A 13,952-nucleotide genomic window follows, 5' to 3' on the forward strand; every position below is an offset into this window, starting at 1 on the left:
CTGTCCCTGGAGCATCCCTCGCTCCTGCCCGTGGCTGTCCCCACATCCCTGGGGCTCGGAGCAGCCCGGTCCATGGAAGGTGGCCCTGCCCAGGCCCGGGGGTGGGACTGGATGATCCCAGACGGGTTTTTGCTGTCCCAGCATCCCTGCCCTGTTTTCCTGGCGCAGGGAACATCTCTGGGAGCCTCAGGCTCAGCCATCAGCGCCGCATTCCCGAGCTCCTTGGAGATAATTCCTACATTCAGCGCAGGGTTGGGATGGATATTTATAGATTGCTGTAAAATGCTCCAGTTCCCTCAGAAGGAAGTCCTTTGCAGCTCCAAGCCTTCTTCCAGCCGGGAGGGAGAAAGCTGTGGGCACAATCCGGAGCTTTTCGGGCCACTCTGAGCCCGGCCAGGCTGAACTTTATTGGTGTGAGCTCCAGGGGAAGTGTCAGGGTTAATCCGGAAAATCCCTGCCCTGGAGGGCTGGGGAGAGCCGGTGTGGGAATGGGGAATGGGAACGGGAATGAGGAATGGGGATGGAGAATGGGGATAGGGGAATGGGGAACAGGAATAGGGAATGGTTATTAGGAATGGGGATTGGGAATAGGGAATGAGGAATGGGAATAGAGAATGAGGAATGGGGATGGGGAATGGGGAATGAGAATGGGGATTGGGGATTGAGGAATGGGGATGGGGAATGGGGAATGGGGATTGAGGATTGAGGAATGGGGAACAGGAATAGGGAATGGGGATTGGGAATAGGGAATGGGGAATGGGGAACAGGAGTTGCGAATGGGGAATGGGGATTGAGGATTGAGGAATGGGGAACAGGAATAGGGAATGGGGAATGGGAATAGAGAATGAGGAATGGGAATAGAGAATGAGGAATGGGGAATAGAGAATGAGGAATGGGGAATAGGGAATGAGGAATGGGGAATGGGAATGGGGATTGGGGATTGAGGAATGGGGAACAGGAATAGGGAATGGGGATTGGGAATAGGGAATGGGGAATGGGGAACAGGAGTTGCGAATGGGGAATGGGGATTGGGGAATGAGGAATGGGGAACAGGAATAGGGAATGGGGATTGGGAATAGAGAATGAGGAATGGGAATGGGGATGGAGCGGGTGGGAAGAAGGAGCCGGCTCAGGGGGCCTTTGCTGCATGTGGAGCATCCCACAGGGATCCCCCGGGAATTGGGGTGCCCCAGAGGGGTGCTGGGCAGGGAATGGGGTGTCCTGTCCTTGGGAGGGGTGTCCTGTAGGGAATGAGGTGTCCTGTAGGGATTTGGAGTGTCCTGTCCTTGGGATTGAGGTGCCTTTAGGATGAGTGTCCTGTAGGGAATGTGGGTGCCTCAGGATGGGTGCTGTGGAGGGAACTGGGGTGCCCTTCCCTTGGGATGGGTGCTGTGGAGGGAATGTGGGTGCTCTTTCCATGGAAAGAGTGTCCTGGCAGGGATTTGGGATGTCCTGCAGGAATTTGGGGTGTCCTGGCAGGGATTGGGGTGTCCTGGCAGGGATTGGGGTGTCCTGGCAGGGATTTGGGATGTCCTGCCGGGATTTGGGGTGTCCTGGCAGGGATTGGGGTGTCCCAGGGGGTATTTGGGGTGTCCTGGCAGGGATTTGGGGTGTCCTGCAGGGATTTGAGGTGTCCTGCCGGGATTTGGGGTGTCCTGGCAGGGATTGGGGTGTCCTGGCAGGGATTTGGGGTGTCCTGGCAGGGATTGGGGTGTCCTTCAGGGATTGGGGTGTCCTGGCAGGGATTTGGGGTGTCCTGCAGGGATTGGGGTGTCCTGCAGGGATTTGGGGTGTCCTGGCAGGGATTTGGGGTGTCCTGGCAGGGATTGGGGTGTCCTGCAGGGATTTGGGGTGTCCTGGCAGGGATTTGGGGTGTCCCAGGGGGTATTTGGGGTGTCCTGGCAGGGATTTGGGGTGTCCTGGCAGGGATTTGGGGTGTCCTGGCAGGGATTTGGGATGTCCTGGCAGGGATTTGGGGTGTCCTGGCAGGGATTTGGGGTGTCCTGCAGGGATTTGGGGTGTCCTGCAGGGATTGGGGTGTCCCAGGGGGTATTTGGGGTGTCCTGGCAGGGATTTGGGGTGTCCTGGCAGGGATTTGGGGTGTCCTGGCAGGGATTGGGGTGTCCCATGGGAGGCTCCTGCAGTTTTCCTGTTCTCCCAAATCCCCATTTCCCGTGGGATCTCAGCATCAGGACCAGCACTGGGCTCCCCTAAACCTTGAGGGAGTCTGTGCCTAAAAGAGGGAAAGAATCCCTAAAAAACTCCCCAAATAACCTCTTAATACCCTTAAAATTGTTGTGAATGATCATAAAATAAATATTGTTTATTAAAAATTATTCTAAAATAATTCCATTTGGTTATTATTAAAATTACTATGACACTATAAATATTGTTTATAAATATTATTTATATAGACAAATATATAAAATAGCATTAAGACATAATACCGTCGATTTATATAACGTGCAATAATAAATATTTATATTTAACAATATATAATTTATACCGTTTATTTTTAAATATTTAATAATGTGTACATATAGATTTGCATACTATATAAATAGAAATACATTTAAATAATTTCATATATTTCAAGTGATAAAAGATCAAAAATGAGTCATTTCCAGGCCAGCATTTGAAAATTGATTTTTTTTTTTTTTTTTTTGGCTCTGGAAGTGCCAGACAGGGAATTTTAAAAGTTGGAGCTTCAAACTTAGCGTGGCTCCAAAAGAATTCCCTGGATTTGAAAGATGGGAAAGGAAAAGGTTTGGGATTGGAAGAAAAGCAGTGCTGGGCCAGGTCTCCTGGGGGAAAAAAAAAAAAAAATAAAAAAAGTGGAAAAAAAGGTAATTAGAAGGAGAAAAGGGAAAAAAAGGAAAAACAACAGAAGAGCAAAATAAAAAGGAGAAAAGGGAAAATAAAGGGGAAAAGTAAATTGAAAAAAAAAAGTGGGGGTAAAGGAAAATTAAAGGGAAAATAAAAGGGTAAAATAAAATTAAAAAAAAAAGATGATAAAGGAAAAATAATGATAAAAGGAAAATAAGAGGAAAGGGAAAATGAAAGGGGGAAAAAATTAAAAAGGGTAAAAAAGGACAAAAAAGGAATAAAAGAAAAGAGGGAGGAAGAGGAGAAAGGGAAAAATAAAGGAAAAGGGGAAAAAAGCAAGGAAAGGGAAAATAAAAGGAACCCACGGGGGGAGAATAAGAGGAAAACTAAAAGAAAATGGGGAAAAAAAAGGGAAAATAAAAGGAAGAAATAAAAAGGAAATAAAAGGGAGAGGAGAAAGGGAAAACAAAAAAAGAGAGGGAAGGAGAAAAAAATGAAAAAAGGGGTGGAAGGAAACCAATAAACGGGAAAATCAAAAGGAAAAAAGAGGGATTGCAGCAGGGAGAGGAATCGCTGTGCCCAGGGCGCTGCCAGGCCTGGCTGATATTCCCAGCTTTGGGATATGGGGCAGGGATTTGGGAATTCCCTGGGCTGGGTCTCACCTGTGGCAGGTGAGGGGCAGCCCCAGGGGGCCTCAGATTCCCTTTGGGAAGGGGTTTTGTTCTGGAGAAGGTTCTTTTCCTGGCTGGAATTGGAAATCCCGATCCGTGGGGGGAAAATGAAATATTCCTTTATTTTTCCTGCTGAGCTCAGGCCTGGAGCAAAGCCTCAAAGTGGGAAATCTGTGCAAAGCCTCTTTTGCTGTAATGGGAATTTGGGGATTTTTGGGGATTGGAAAGAGCTCAGAATTCCTGAGTTTTCCCCCTTCATCCCTCAGAGCAAAGGAGTCACTCAGGGTTAATTCCTTTGCCAACCGTTCCCTCTGGAATTGCCTGGGGTCGGATTCTTAAAATTCCGTTTGGATTTCTCTGGGTTTGAGCTCTGAAATTGCACCCAAATTCCCTGGGAGCAGCTGGGAGTGTGTGAGATGCCAGCTGGATGTGGGGACACCTGAATTCCTGCAGCTGTCACACAGCAGGGCTGGGCTGCGTCCCTGGGAATTCCACGGATCCGGGGCGGGAGGCAGCAGGGAATTTCACCTGCAGTTAGGCTGGAGGCGAGGAAAGATGGTTTGGTTTTTTCCCATGGGAATGGACAGGGAGGTCAGGCATTGGCACAGCTGCCCAGGGCTGGGATGGGGTCACATTCCTGCAGGGATGTCAGAGTTTGGGATGGAATTACAATCCTGGAGGGATTTCAGAGCCTGGGGTGGAATTACAATCCCACAGGGATGTCAGAGCCTGGGATGGGGTCACATTCCCACAGGGATTTCAGAGCCTGAGATGTGGCCCTTGGGGACCTGGGGCAGTGCTGGGAATGGATCTTGGACGGCTTTTCCAACTCTGACTTCCTGGAATTCCACGATTTCCTTCCCTGCTCATTTCCCTGGACTGGCTGTGTCCCCAAGCACCACCTTGTCCCGATTCCTGGTGAAATCCTGGGAGGTTTGGGCAGGAAGGGATCTCAATCCCATCCCAGGGGCAGGAATTCCACCATCCCAGGGGCAGGGATTGTGCCATCCCAGGGGCAGGGATTGTGCCATCCCAGGGGCAGGGATTGTGCCATCCCAGGGGCAGGAATTCCGCCATCCCATGAGCAGGGATTCTGCCATCCCAGGGGCAGGGATTCTGCCATCCCAGGGGCAGGAATTCCGCCATCCCAGGGGCAGGAATTCCGCCATCCCAGGCTGCGCTCAGAGCAGGATGAAGAGCTCCAACCTTCCCTCCCTATCCTCCAGTCCCGACAGACGCCGGAGGGAGAATTCCTGCCCCTGGATCAGCTGGAGCTGGACGTGGGCTTCAGCACGGGGGCTGACCAGCTCTTCCTGGTGTCCCCGCTGACCATCTGCCACGTCATCGACTCCAAGAGCCCCTTCTACGACCTGTCCCAGCGCAGCATGCACACCGAGCAGTTCGAGATCGTCGTCATCCTCGAGGGCATCGTGGAGACCACGGGTGAGTGGGGCGGGCTCCCGCTCCCGGGAATCCTGAGCTGCTCGGGGCACGCAGAGCGGGGTTGGCTCCCAGAGGGGCTTGGATGGATTGTTTTGATGGCTCTCAGAGGAGTGGAGATGGATTTCCCACACGGGGGATGGGATTTGGGGTTGGGATGTGGAGTTTTGGGGTTGGGATGTGGAGTTTGGAGTTAGGATGTGGAGTTTTGGGGTTGATAATGTGGAGTTTTGGAGGTTGGGATGTGGAGTTTGGAGTTAGGATGTGGAGTTTGGAGTTGGGATGTGGAGTTTTGGGGTTGGGATGTGGAGTTTGGAGTTAGGATGTGGAGTTTTGGGGTTGATAATGTGGAGTTTTGGGGTTGGGATGTGGAGATTGGGAGTTAGGAATGTGGCGTTTTGGGGCTGGGAATGTGGGATTTGGGGTTGGGATGTGGAGTTTTGGAGTTAGGAATGTGGAGTTTGGAGTTAGGATGTGGAGTTTTGGTGCTGGAATGTGGAGTTTTGGGGCTGGGAATGTGGGATTTGGGGCTGGAATGTGGAGTTTTGGAGTTAGAAATGTGGAGTTTTGGGGTTGGGATGTGGAGTTTGGAGGTTGTGATGTGGAGTTTTAGTGCTGGAATGTGGAGTTTTGGAGTTAGAAATGTGGAGTTTTGGAGTTGGGATATGGAGTTTTGGGGTTGGGATGTGGAATTTTGGAGTTAGGATGTGGAGTTTGGAGGTTGAGAATGTAGAGTTTTGGAGTTAGGATGTGGTGTTTGGAGTTAGGATGTGGAGTTTTGGTGCTGGAATGTGGAGTTTTGGGGTTGGGATGTGGCGTTTTGGGGCTGGGAATGTGGGATTTGGGGGTTTGGAACGTGGAGTTATGGGGCTGAGATGTGGAGTTTTGGAGGTTGAGAATGAGGAGTTTTGGTGCTGGGATGTGGAGTTTTGGGCTTGGGATGTGGAGTTTTGGAGTTAGGATGTGGAGTTTTGGGGAACCTCCCTGATCTTCCCCTAAAACCTTCTGATATTTCCCTAAAACTCCTTGATATTCCTCTAAAAACTCCTTGTTATTTTGATAAAGACTCCCTGATATTTCTCCTAAAATTTTCCTGATATTTCCCTTAAAAAAAATCCTGATATTTCCATAAAAGCCCTTCTCATACTTCCCTAAAAACTCCCTGATATTTCCCTATAAACTCTCTGATATTTCCCTAAAAACTCTCCGATATTTACCTAAAAATTTCATGATATTTCCATAAAAATGCCCTGGAAAAGCTCATGGAAAACTTGCAGGCCTGACCTAGCAGCTTTCTTGGTTTTATTCCTCAAAAAAAATCAATTCCAAACAAAATGAGGCAGGAAAAGTTCTTTTGTAAATAACTCCTGGAATTTTAAACCCCGGCTTTGTTTTGGGAAATAATATTGACCTGGAAATTATACAGGGAATACAGGGAATGGGAAAGAAAAAGCAAAAACAAACAAAAAAAAAGGGTATTTCTGGGTCTTTAAAGCCTAATTGGGATAAGGTTCCAAATGTGGTGACCTATTTTTTTGGGAGCTGAGCTGAAAATTGGGCGAAATAGAGCAAAAATGTGCTGGATTTGGATAAAACAGGAGAGAGAGAAAGGGTTGGGAAGGTGGAAAAATCTCCCTGTGGGAGCAAAGGGAAGAGGAGGAGAGGGCAGGGCTGGGGTTGAGGGAAGGGATGAGCTGTGCCTTTAAATCCTGCAGAAATTCCAGAGTCTCCTCTCAATCCCAGGGAATTATTATTATATCCCTGGGAATAAACGTGCATTAAACACTGAGAATACCAGGAGACATTTCCTGGGGAATCACATCCCTGGGGAGGGAAAAATGGGATTAATTCAGGGGGTTTGGAGAGGCTGAGTGTGGCACTGGGAATGTGACCCTGGAATTGGGATAAAGGCCTGGAAGGATCCACCTCAGCTTGGACAGGAGCTGTAAAAAGGTTAAAAATCTACAAATCCCAGGTTGTTGGGGTTTTTTTTGTTTGGTTTTTTGCTCTTTGTGGAATAATTTGGAGGGAATTCAGCTGGAGCACCTTTGTCCAGCCCCTGCTGTGGGCAGGACAGGTCATTCCCAGGGGTGGGAGAAGAAAATAAGAGGGAATTCCAGGAGTCAGGGACGTGTCTCTCCCTCTCTGCTGTACATTTGTGATAATCAGGGATTTAGGAATCCGGAATATCCATGGCTGGAGTTGTCTTTGTGGATTTGGAGCCTCCAGGGTTGGGATGTGGAGTTTTGGGGTTGGGATGTGGAGTTTTGGGGTTGGGATGTGGAGTTTTGGGGTTGGGATGTGGAGTTTTGGGGAACCTCCCTGATCTTCCCCTAAAACCTTCTGATATTTCCCTAAAACTCCTTGATATTCCTCTAAAATCTCCTTGTTATTTTGATAAAGACTCCCTGATATTTCTCCTAAAAAATTCCTGATATTTCCCTTAAAAAAAAAAAAATCCTGATCTTTCCATAAAAGCCCTTCTCATGCTTCCCTAAAAACTCCCTGATATTTCTGATAATCCTGATAAAAAAAAAACAAAAAACTCCTTGATATTCCTCCAGCAGGTGCTTGGGAGGAATTTTTTTTTCCCTTGAACTTCCTTCCCTGCTTTAATCCTTGCCTTGGATCAGCTCCAGCACTGAGGGGTTTGGATAATGAGGAAAAATCCCCCAGAATTTTGGCTGCAGAGGCACTGGAGGGTTTTTTTTTTTTTTTGGGAGATTCCTGATGAGTTCAGTGGGATCCTTGTGCTAATCCATCCTACCTGGCTGATGGAAATCCCCCTTTGAAACTCCCTCAGGGGAGACAATTCCCTAAAGGAAAAGCCCCCAGGAAATTCCAGGAGGGATCAGAAACTCCCAGAAAATTCCAGGAGGGATCAGAAACCCCCAGGAAATTTCAGGAGGGATCAGAACTCCCCAGGAAATTTCAGGAGGGATCAGAAACTCCCAGGGAATTCCAGGAGGGATCAGAAATCCCCAGGAAATTCCAGGAGGGATCAGAAATCCCCAGGAAATTCCAGGAGGGATCAGAACCCCCAGGAAATTCCAGGAGGGATCAGAAATCCCCAGGAAATTCCAGGAGGGATCAGAAATCCCCAGGGAATTCCAGGAGGGATCCGAAATCCCCAGGAAATTCCAGGAGGGATCAGAAACTCCCACGGAATTCCAGGAGGGATCAAAAGCTCCCAGGGAATTCCAGGAGGGATCAGAAATCCCCAGGAAATTCCAGGAGGGATCAGAAATCCCCAGGAAATTCCAGGAGGGATCAGAAATCCCCAGGAAATTCCAGGAGGGATCAGAAATCCCCAGGAAATTCCAGGAGGGATCAGAAACCCCCAGGAAATTCCAGGAGGGATCAGAAATCCCCAGGAAATTCCAGGAGGGATCAGAAATCCCCAGGAAATTCCAGGAGGGATCAGAAATCCCCAGGAAATTCCAGGAGGGATCTGAAATCCCCAGGGAATTCCAGGAGGGATCAAAAGCTCCCAGGGAATTCCAGGAGGGATCAGAAACTCCCAGGAAATTCCAGGAGGGATCTGAAATCCCCAGGGAATTCCAGGAGGGATCAAAAGCTCCCAGGGAATTCCAGGAGGGATCAAAAGCTCCCAGGAAATTCCAGGAGGGATCAGAAATCCCCAGGAAATTCCAGGAGGGATCAGAAATCCTCAGGAAATTCCAGGAGGGATCAGAAATCCCCAGGAAATTCCAGGAGGGATCAGAACCCCCAGGAAATTCCAGGAGGGATCAGAAATCCCCAGGGAATTCCAGGAGGGATCAGAACCCCCAGGAAATTCCAGGAGGGATCAGAAACCCCCAGGGAATTCCAGGAGGGATCAGAAACTCCCAGGAAATTCCAGGAGGGATCAGAAACTCCCCGGAAATTCCAGGAGGGATCAGAAATCCCCAGGAAATTCCAGGAGGGATCAGAAACTCCCCGGAAATTCCAGGAGGGATCAGAAATCCCCAGGAAATTCCAGGAGGGATCAGAAACCCCCAGGGAATTCCAGGAGGGATCAGAACCCCCAGGGAATTCCAGGATTTAGATTTAGAAGATTTAGATGGATGTTGGGAAGGAATTCCTGGGCTGGGCTGGAATTCCCAGAGAAGCTGTGGCTGCCCCTGGATCCCTGGAATGTCCAAGGGCAGTGGGAGGTGTCCCTGCACAGCGGGATCAGCTGGAATTCCATCAATCCAGAGGGGGAAAGAGCTTTTCCAGCGTTTTCTGACCCTTTGGGTGTCGCTGCTCCGTGTCCCAGGATTTCCTCCTCCCATCCCGGGGATGTCGGGAATCTGCTCATCCCGCAAAAAACAACGGCTTTAATTGCAGTAATTACAGGGATTGGCTGCCCTTGGATCCCAGGATTCCAGGACCCACAATTCCTGCCTGGAGGATGCTCTGAGCTCCCCCAATCCCAGCCCTGGGAGCTGCAGGAGCCCCACTCTGGCTCTGGGGTTGTTCCCATTTTTTGGAGCTTTTCCCAGATTCTCCAGTGGCTTTTCAGCACCTGGAGCTGGAGCTGATTCCAAGGGTCAGTGCTGAGCATTCCAGGTTATTCTGGATTTCTCTTCCACCCCTCCAGTGTTAGGATAAGCTGGAATTGGGAAGAACATTCCAAGGGTTTGTTTTCCAACCCTTTTGCTTTCCTCGTTTCCCGTTGTTGGGGTGGAGAATTGGAAGCTGTGTTGTCAGCAGAGCTCCCTGGTGCTGTTCCTGGAGAGGATTTGACTTTCATCCCGGATTTTCCTGCTGGGATTTGTGTTTGGGATTATGTAACCCTTCATCATTCGGTGTGATCCTGCAGTTTATTGATAAGCTGCCGAAATTCCTGAAAAAACGAACCTGAAGCAGACAAAACCCCGCAGGAACGGTTTGTGCATCCCTTTCCCAGACTCATTAAATTCCTTTTGGAAACCTCTTCCCGCGATTTGCTGATTAAAGAACTCCAGAAGCCTGCCAGGCTTTTTAATTAAAGAAATAGGGATGGCATCAAAGGCCCTTTGCCTCGGCTTTTGCTTTGAAAAACATGACAAAATTGGAATTATGGAACCCCGGGAAGGGTTCTCTCAGACCCACGGGGGTGAGCTCAGAAATGCTGCAACTTGAGGGAATAAAGAGATGGGACAGATCTGGGAATTACCAGGACTGGGATAGTCCCATTTAAAACGGGATTTTTTTTTTTGGGGGGGATGTCTGTTCTCAGGGTCAGTGAGAAAACCTCAAATCCAGCAGCTTTAGAGGTGGAGGATAAAATCCCAGAATTCTGGGCTGGTTTGGGTTGGAAGGGACTTTTCAAGGTCATTTTATTTATGATTTTTTTTTTTTCCATCTTTCCATTCAGATTCTGAGATTTGATTTTTTGCACGTGTTGGATGGGAGGGCGACAGGAAAAGAGGTTTCAGCACTTTACAGATTGAAAGTGGCTTCAAAACTGCATTTATTTTATTTTAAACACTTTCCCAGCACAGCCTGAGCATGATAAAATATTCCCTTAAAACTCTCAGGGCCAAACATTCCACGGATCTTTTCCCAGTGCTGCCGTTATAGGAAATCTGTCAGTGGAAAATCCAATATTTTTTTGATCACGTGGACAACACACGTTTGGCCCTGGCAGAGTTTGGGTTTCCTGGGATTGGGACTTTCAGCTCCAGCTTCTTTCTGCTCCCCCTGGAGCTGCTGGGCTGGAAAAGGGGAAAAAAAATAAAAAAGAAGGGATTTTTAAAGCTGAGGAAAAGGTGGAATGTGCTGGGAGAATTCAGGGAAGTGTCTGGTGGGAGAGAAGAGTTTGGGAATAACAAATCCCTGGAAGTGTCCCAGGCCAGGCTGGGCTCTGGGATAATGGGAGATGTCCCTGGGGTGGGATTTAAACTCTCCCAACCCGGAGCACTCTGGGATTCTGGGCTCCATCCCTTACATAACTTTTATCTTGGATAATGTTCCCTCCTCGTGCCTGAGGCAGCAATTCCCCCCAAATCCCACATTTCTCTGCAGCAGACCTTCCCTGCTCCCTCCTTTCCTCCCTGAGCTCTCTTAGGAAGCCCAGGAGAGGAATTTTGGGGGTGATTTTGGGCAGGAGCTTCCCTTTCCCCAGGGATAATCCCAGTGAGCGCTGATGAAGCTGAAATCGTGGCTCTGCCAAAATTCCCTGCTCTATCAGACAGAATTCCTTCTGCTTGAGCAGCCTCCCTGTGCTGATCCAGTGCTTCCACAGCCCCAGGCTCCTGGAGTCCCGTTTTTTCCCTGGATTATTGTTGGAGGGACGAGCAGGAGCGATCTTTTCTCGGGGATCTCTGCTCTGGGTCTGCCAGGGAGGATAAAACAGGGGAAAAAAGGGAATATCCAGCTCCCTGTGGGAGCTGTGTGCTGCTGCAGCTGGAGCAGGGGGCGGTTGGGAATGGTGGAAGGATTGGAATCTTTTCCTGGAGCGTTGGGATGTGAGGATGCTGCTGGTTAAATATAGAGCCGGACTGCTCCTCCTGGAGGGAATTGGTGGATGGATAAAATCCTGCAGTGCTCAATGGTGCTGATTCACTGCATCCTGGGATGGAAAGACCTGAAATCCCATCCCATTCCATGATAGGGATGACCTTAAATTAAATTAAATTTCCTTTCCATTAAGGAAAGCCCTTAAATTCCATCCCACTGTCCCAGGTTATGCAGCCTGGCCTGGGACACTGCCAGGGATCCTGCCACAGCAAATCTGGGAATCTGCTCAGGGCCTCCCAGGCAGGAATTCCTCCCCAATATCCCACCTAAACCAACCCAAATCCTTCTGTTCAGAGCCATTCCCTCCTGTCCTTTTCAGCGGCTCCTCGGATCCTTTATTGGATGGAATTCTGAGCCATTTTTTTTTCTTCTCTGTAGCAACTTCCTCCCACTCTTTATTCACCTCCTGGGTCCAGTGGCAGTGCAGCTTTCCCTGGATATTTCTGATTCCCCCCGTTTATTTTTCCCCAGGGCTCTTTCCCTGGATATTTGCCCTCAGTGAGCTGTGGGAGGGTTTTGTCAGCAGCCTGCTGCTCCCTCCTCAGCAGGATTGGTGCATTTATTGTTTCAGTGATCTGCAGCAGGAGCCCTGCCTCGGGCAGAGGAGCTGTGCAAAGCTGCCAGGAGCGCCCAGCTGGCTTTTTCCATGGATACCTGCTCCCTGGCCTGGATATTTTTGTGCTCTTTTATCCTTTACTGGCAGCTCCGCACGACAGGAGAGAGGAAAATATTCCCTGGGCTTCCTCATGGGCTCGCTCTCCTCAGGGATTCCCTGCTCATGGCTTGGGAATGGCTTCAGCTGCACCAGGGGAGGTTTCTGTAGGTTGGATATTTGGGGAAATTTCTTCCTGGATAGAGCTGGCACTGTCCCCAGCCCTGGGGGGACACCAAAGGCCCGTGGATGTGGCACTTGGGGACATGGGGCAGTGCTGGGGATGGTTGGACTCCGTGTCCTGAGAGGCTTTTCCAGCCTAAGGCATGCTGGAATTCCCTGATCCCAGCTGAACTGGCCTGCCCAGGGCCACACTCCATGGCTCCTTTTGGAAAGGCACAAAGCCCTGAGCAAACAGGACTTTTCCTTGGGAAAGGCACAAAGCCCTGGGGATGAGCTCTGGGCTCCTTCTGCCTTTTGAGGGGTTTGAACCCCTGGAATTCTCTGGGGAGCGGGATGTGCTGTGGGCACAGCTGGGCTTGAAATCCCTGCAGGGATGGGGATTCCACCTGAGCCCCTTTTCCATGAAGGAATTGTCCCAATATCCAATCTAAACCTTTCCTGGGGAGGTTTGAGGCCGTTCCCTCTCCTCCTGTCCCTGTCCCCTGATCCCAAATCCCCCCGGCTGTCCCCTCCTGGCAGGGAATTCCAGAGAGGGAAAAGATCCCTCTGGATCCTCCTTTTCTCCAGGCTGAGCCCCTTCCCAGCTCCCTCAGGAATTCTCCAGCCCCTTCCCAGCTCCCTCAGGAATTCTCCAGCCCTTTCCCAGCTCTGTTCCCTTCCCTGGCCACTCTCCAGCCCCTCAGGGTCTCCCTTGCCATGAGGGGAAAATCAAAAAGTGAGAGAAAATGTGAGGAGGGAAACAAAAGTGAGGGAGGTTTGGGGAGGGCTCTGCTGCAGAGCTTTTCCCTCCTGGATGCTCCTTTTCTCCAGCCCTTTCCCAGCTCCCTCAGGAGTTTTCCAGTTTCCCTCCCAGCCCCTCTGTTCCACCCCAGCCCACCCTAAGGAGCACCCACACCTTGGATTCCCCCCAAGGCAGGATCCCAGGCCAGCTCCTGTTGTTTTTCCCAGGTTTATCCCTGCTGGACACTCCCAGTTTACAGCTGCCATAAATCCAGTTTGGGTTCAGGAGCTGGAGGCTCAACCCCTTTCCTGGGGGCTGCTCTGAGCCCTGGGGGCGGTTTGGAGGCGAGGGCTGGGGGCAGAGCTGAGGCTGAGCTCTGTGCGTGTGTTACACGGGCTGTGAGCTGATGAGAAGTGATGAGTGATGATAAAAGGGGCTGGCAGCAGGAGGGGGAACGCTGGGACACGGCAGGAGAGGCAGGAAAGTGTCGGGAGGAGTTGGGGATTTATTGGGGGCAAGGCTGGAAGGATCCTGGAGGGCTCCTGGTGCGTCCCTTCCCGGCTGGTTCGGTGGGATTTGGGGTGAGGGGGCTGATCCCCGTGGGAATGGATCCCAGAGCCCTCCTGGAGAGCTGCCCCCTTCTTTACTGGCCTCTGAGCTGCTCTTGGAGGCATCATCTGCCCAGGGCCTGGGGCTGCTGGGGGCTTCTGGGATGTTTCTGGGATCGGTGGGACCAGGAGCTGGGATGGGTTTAAATTTAAAATACGCGGTCAGGGCAATAATAATGGGATCACAGGATTGGGGAGTGGTTTGGGTGGGAAGGGGCCTTAAATCTCATCTCCTTGGAAGATCCTCATCCTGCCTCGGTCCAAAGCAATCCGGGACTCCAAAGGGAGCCCATCAGTGCCTGTGACAGGGATCCAAAGGTTTGGAGCTGGGGCTGCCATTCCAGCTTTGGGAGAGGCTCTGG

The 13,952-nt window shown here is 50.3% G+C and overlaps 1 protein-coding gene across 1 annotated transcript in view; it reads left to right on the forward strand.

Annotated features, from left to right (window-relative positions):
• The window catches only part of KCNJ3 (potassium inwardly rectifying channel subfamily J member 3), a 30,727-nt gene that overhangs the window by 1,226 nt on the left and 15,549 nt on the right, over positions 1–13,952 (forward strand). The window contains exon 2 of the mRNA XM_066323220.1: positions 4,724–4,940. Within this exon, the coding sequence (XP_066179317.1) occupies positions 4,724–4,940 (217 nt within the window). The remainder of the gene's footprint in view (positions 1–4,723; positions 4,941–13,952) is intronic.

Source organism: Sylvia atricapilla, chromosome 7, assembly GCF_009819655.1.
Source record: "Sylvia atricapilla isolate bSylAtr1 chromosome 7, bSylAtr1.pri, whole genome shotgun sequence".
Classification (NCBI taxonomy): domain Eukaryota; kingdom Metazoa; phylum Chordata; class Aves; order Passeriformes; family Sylviidae; genus Sylvia; species Sylvia atricapilla.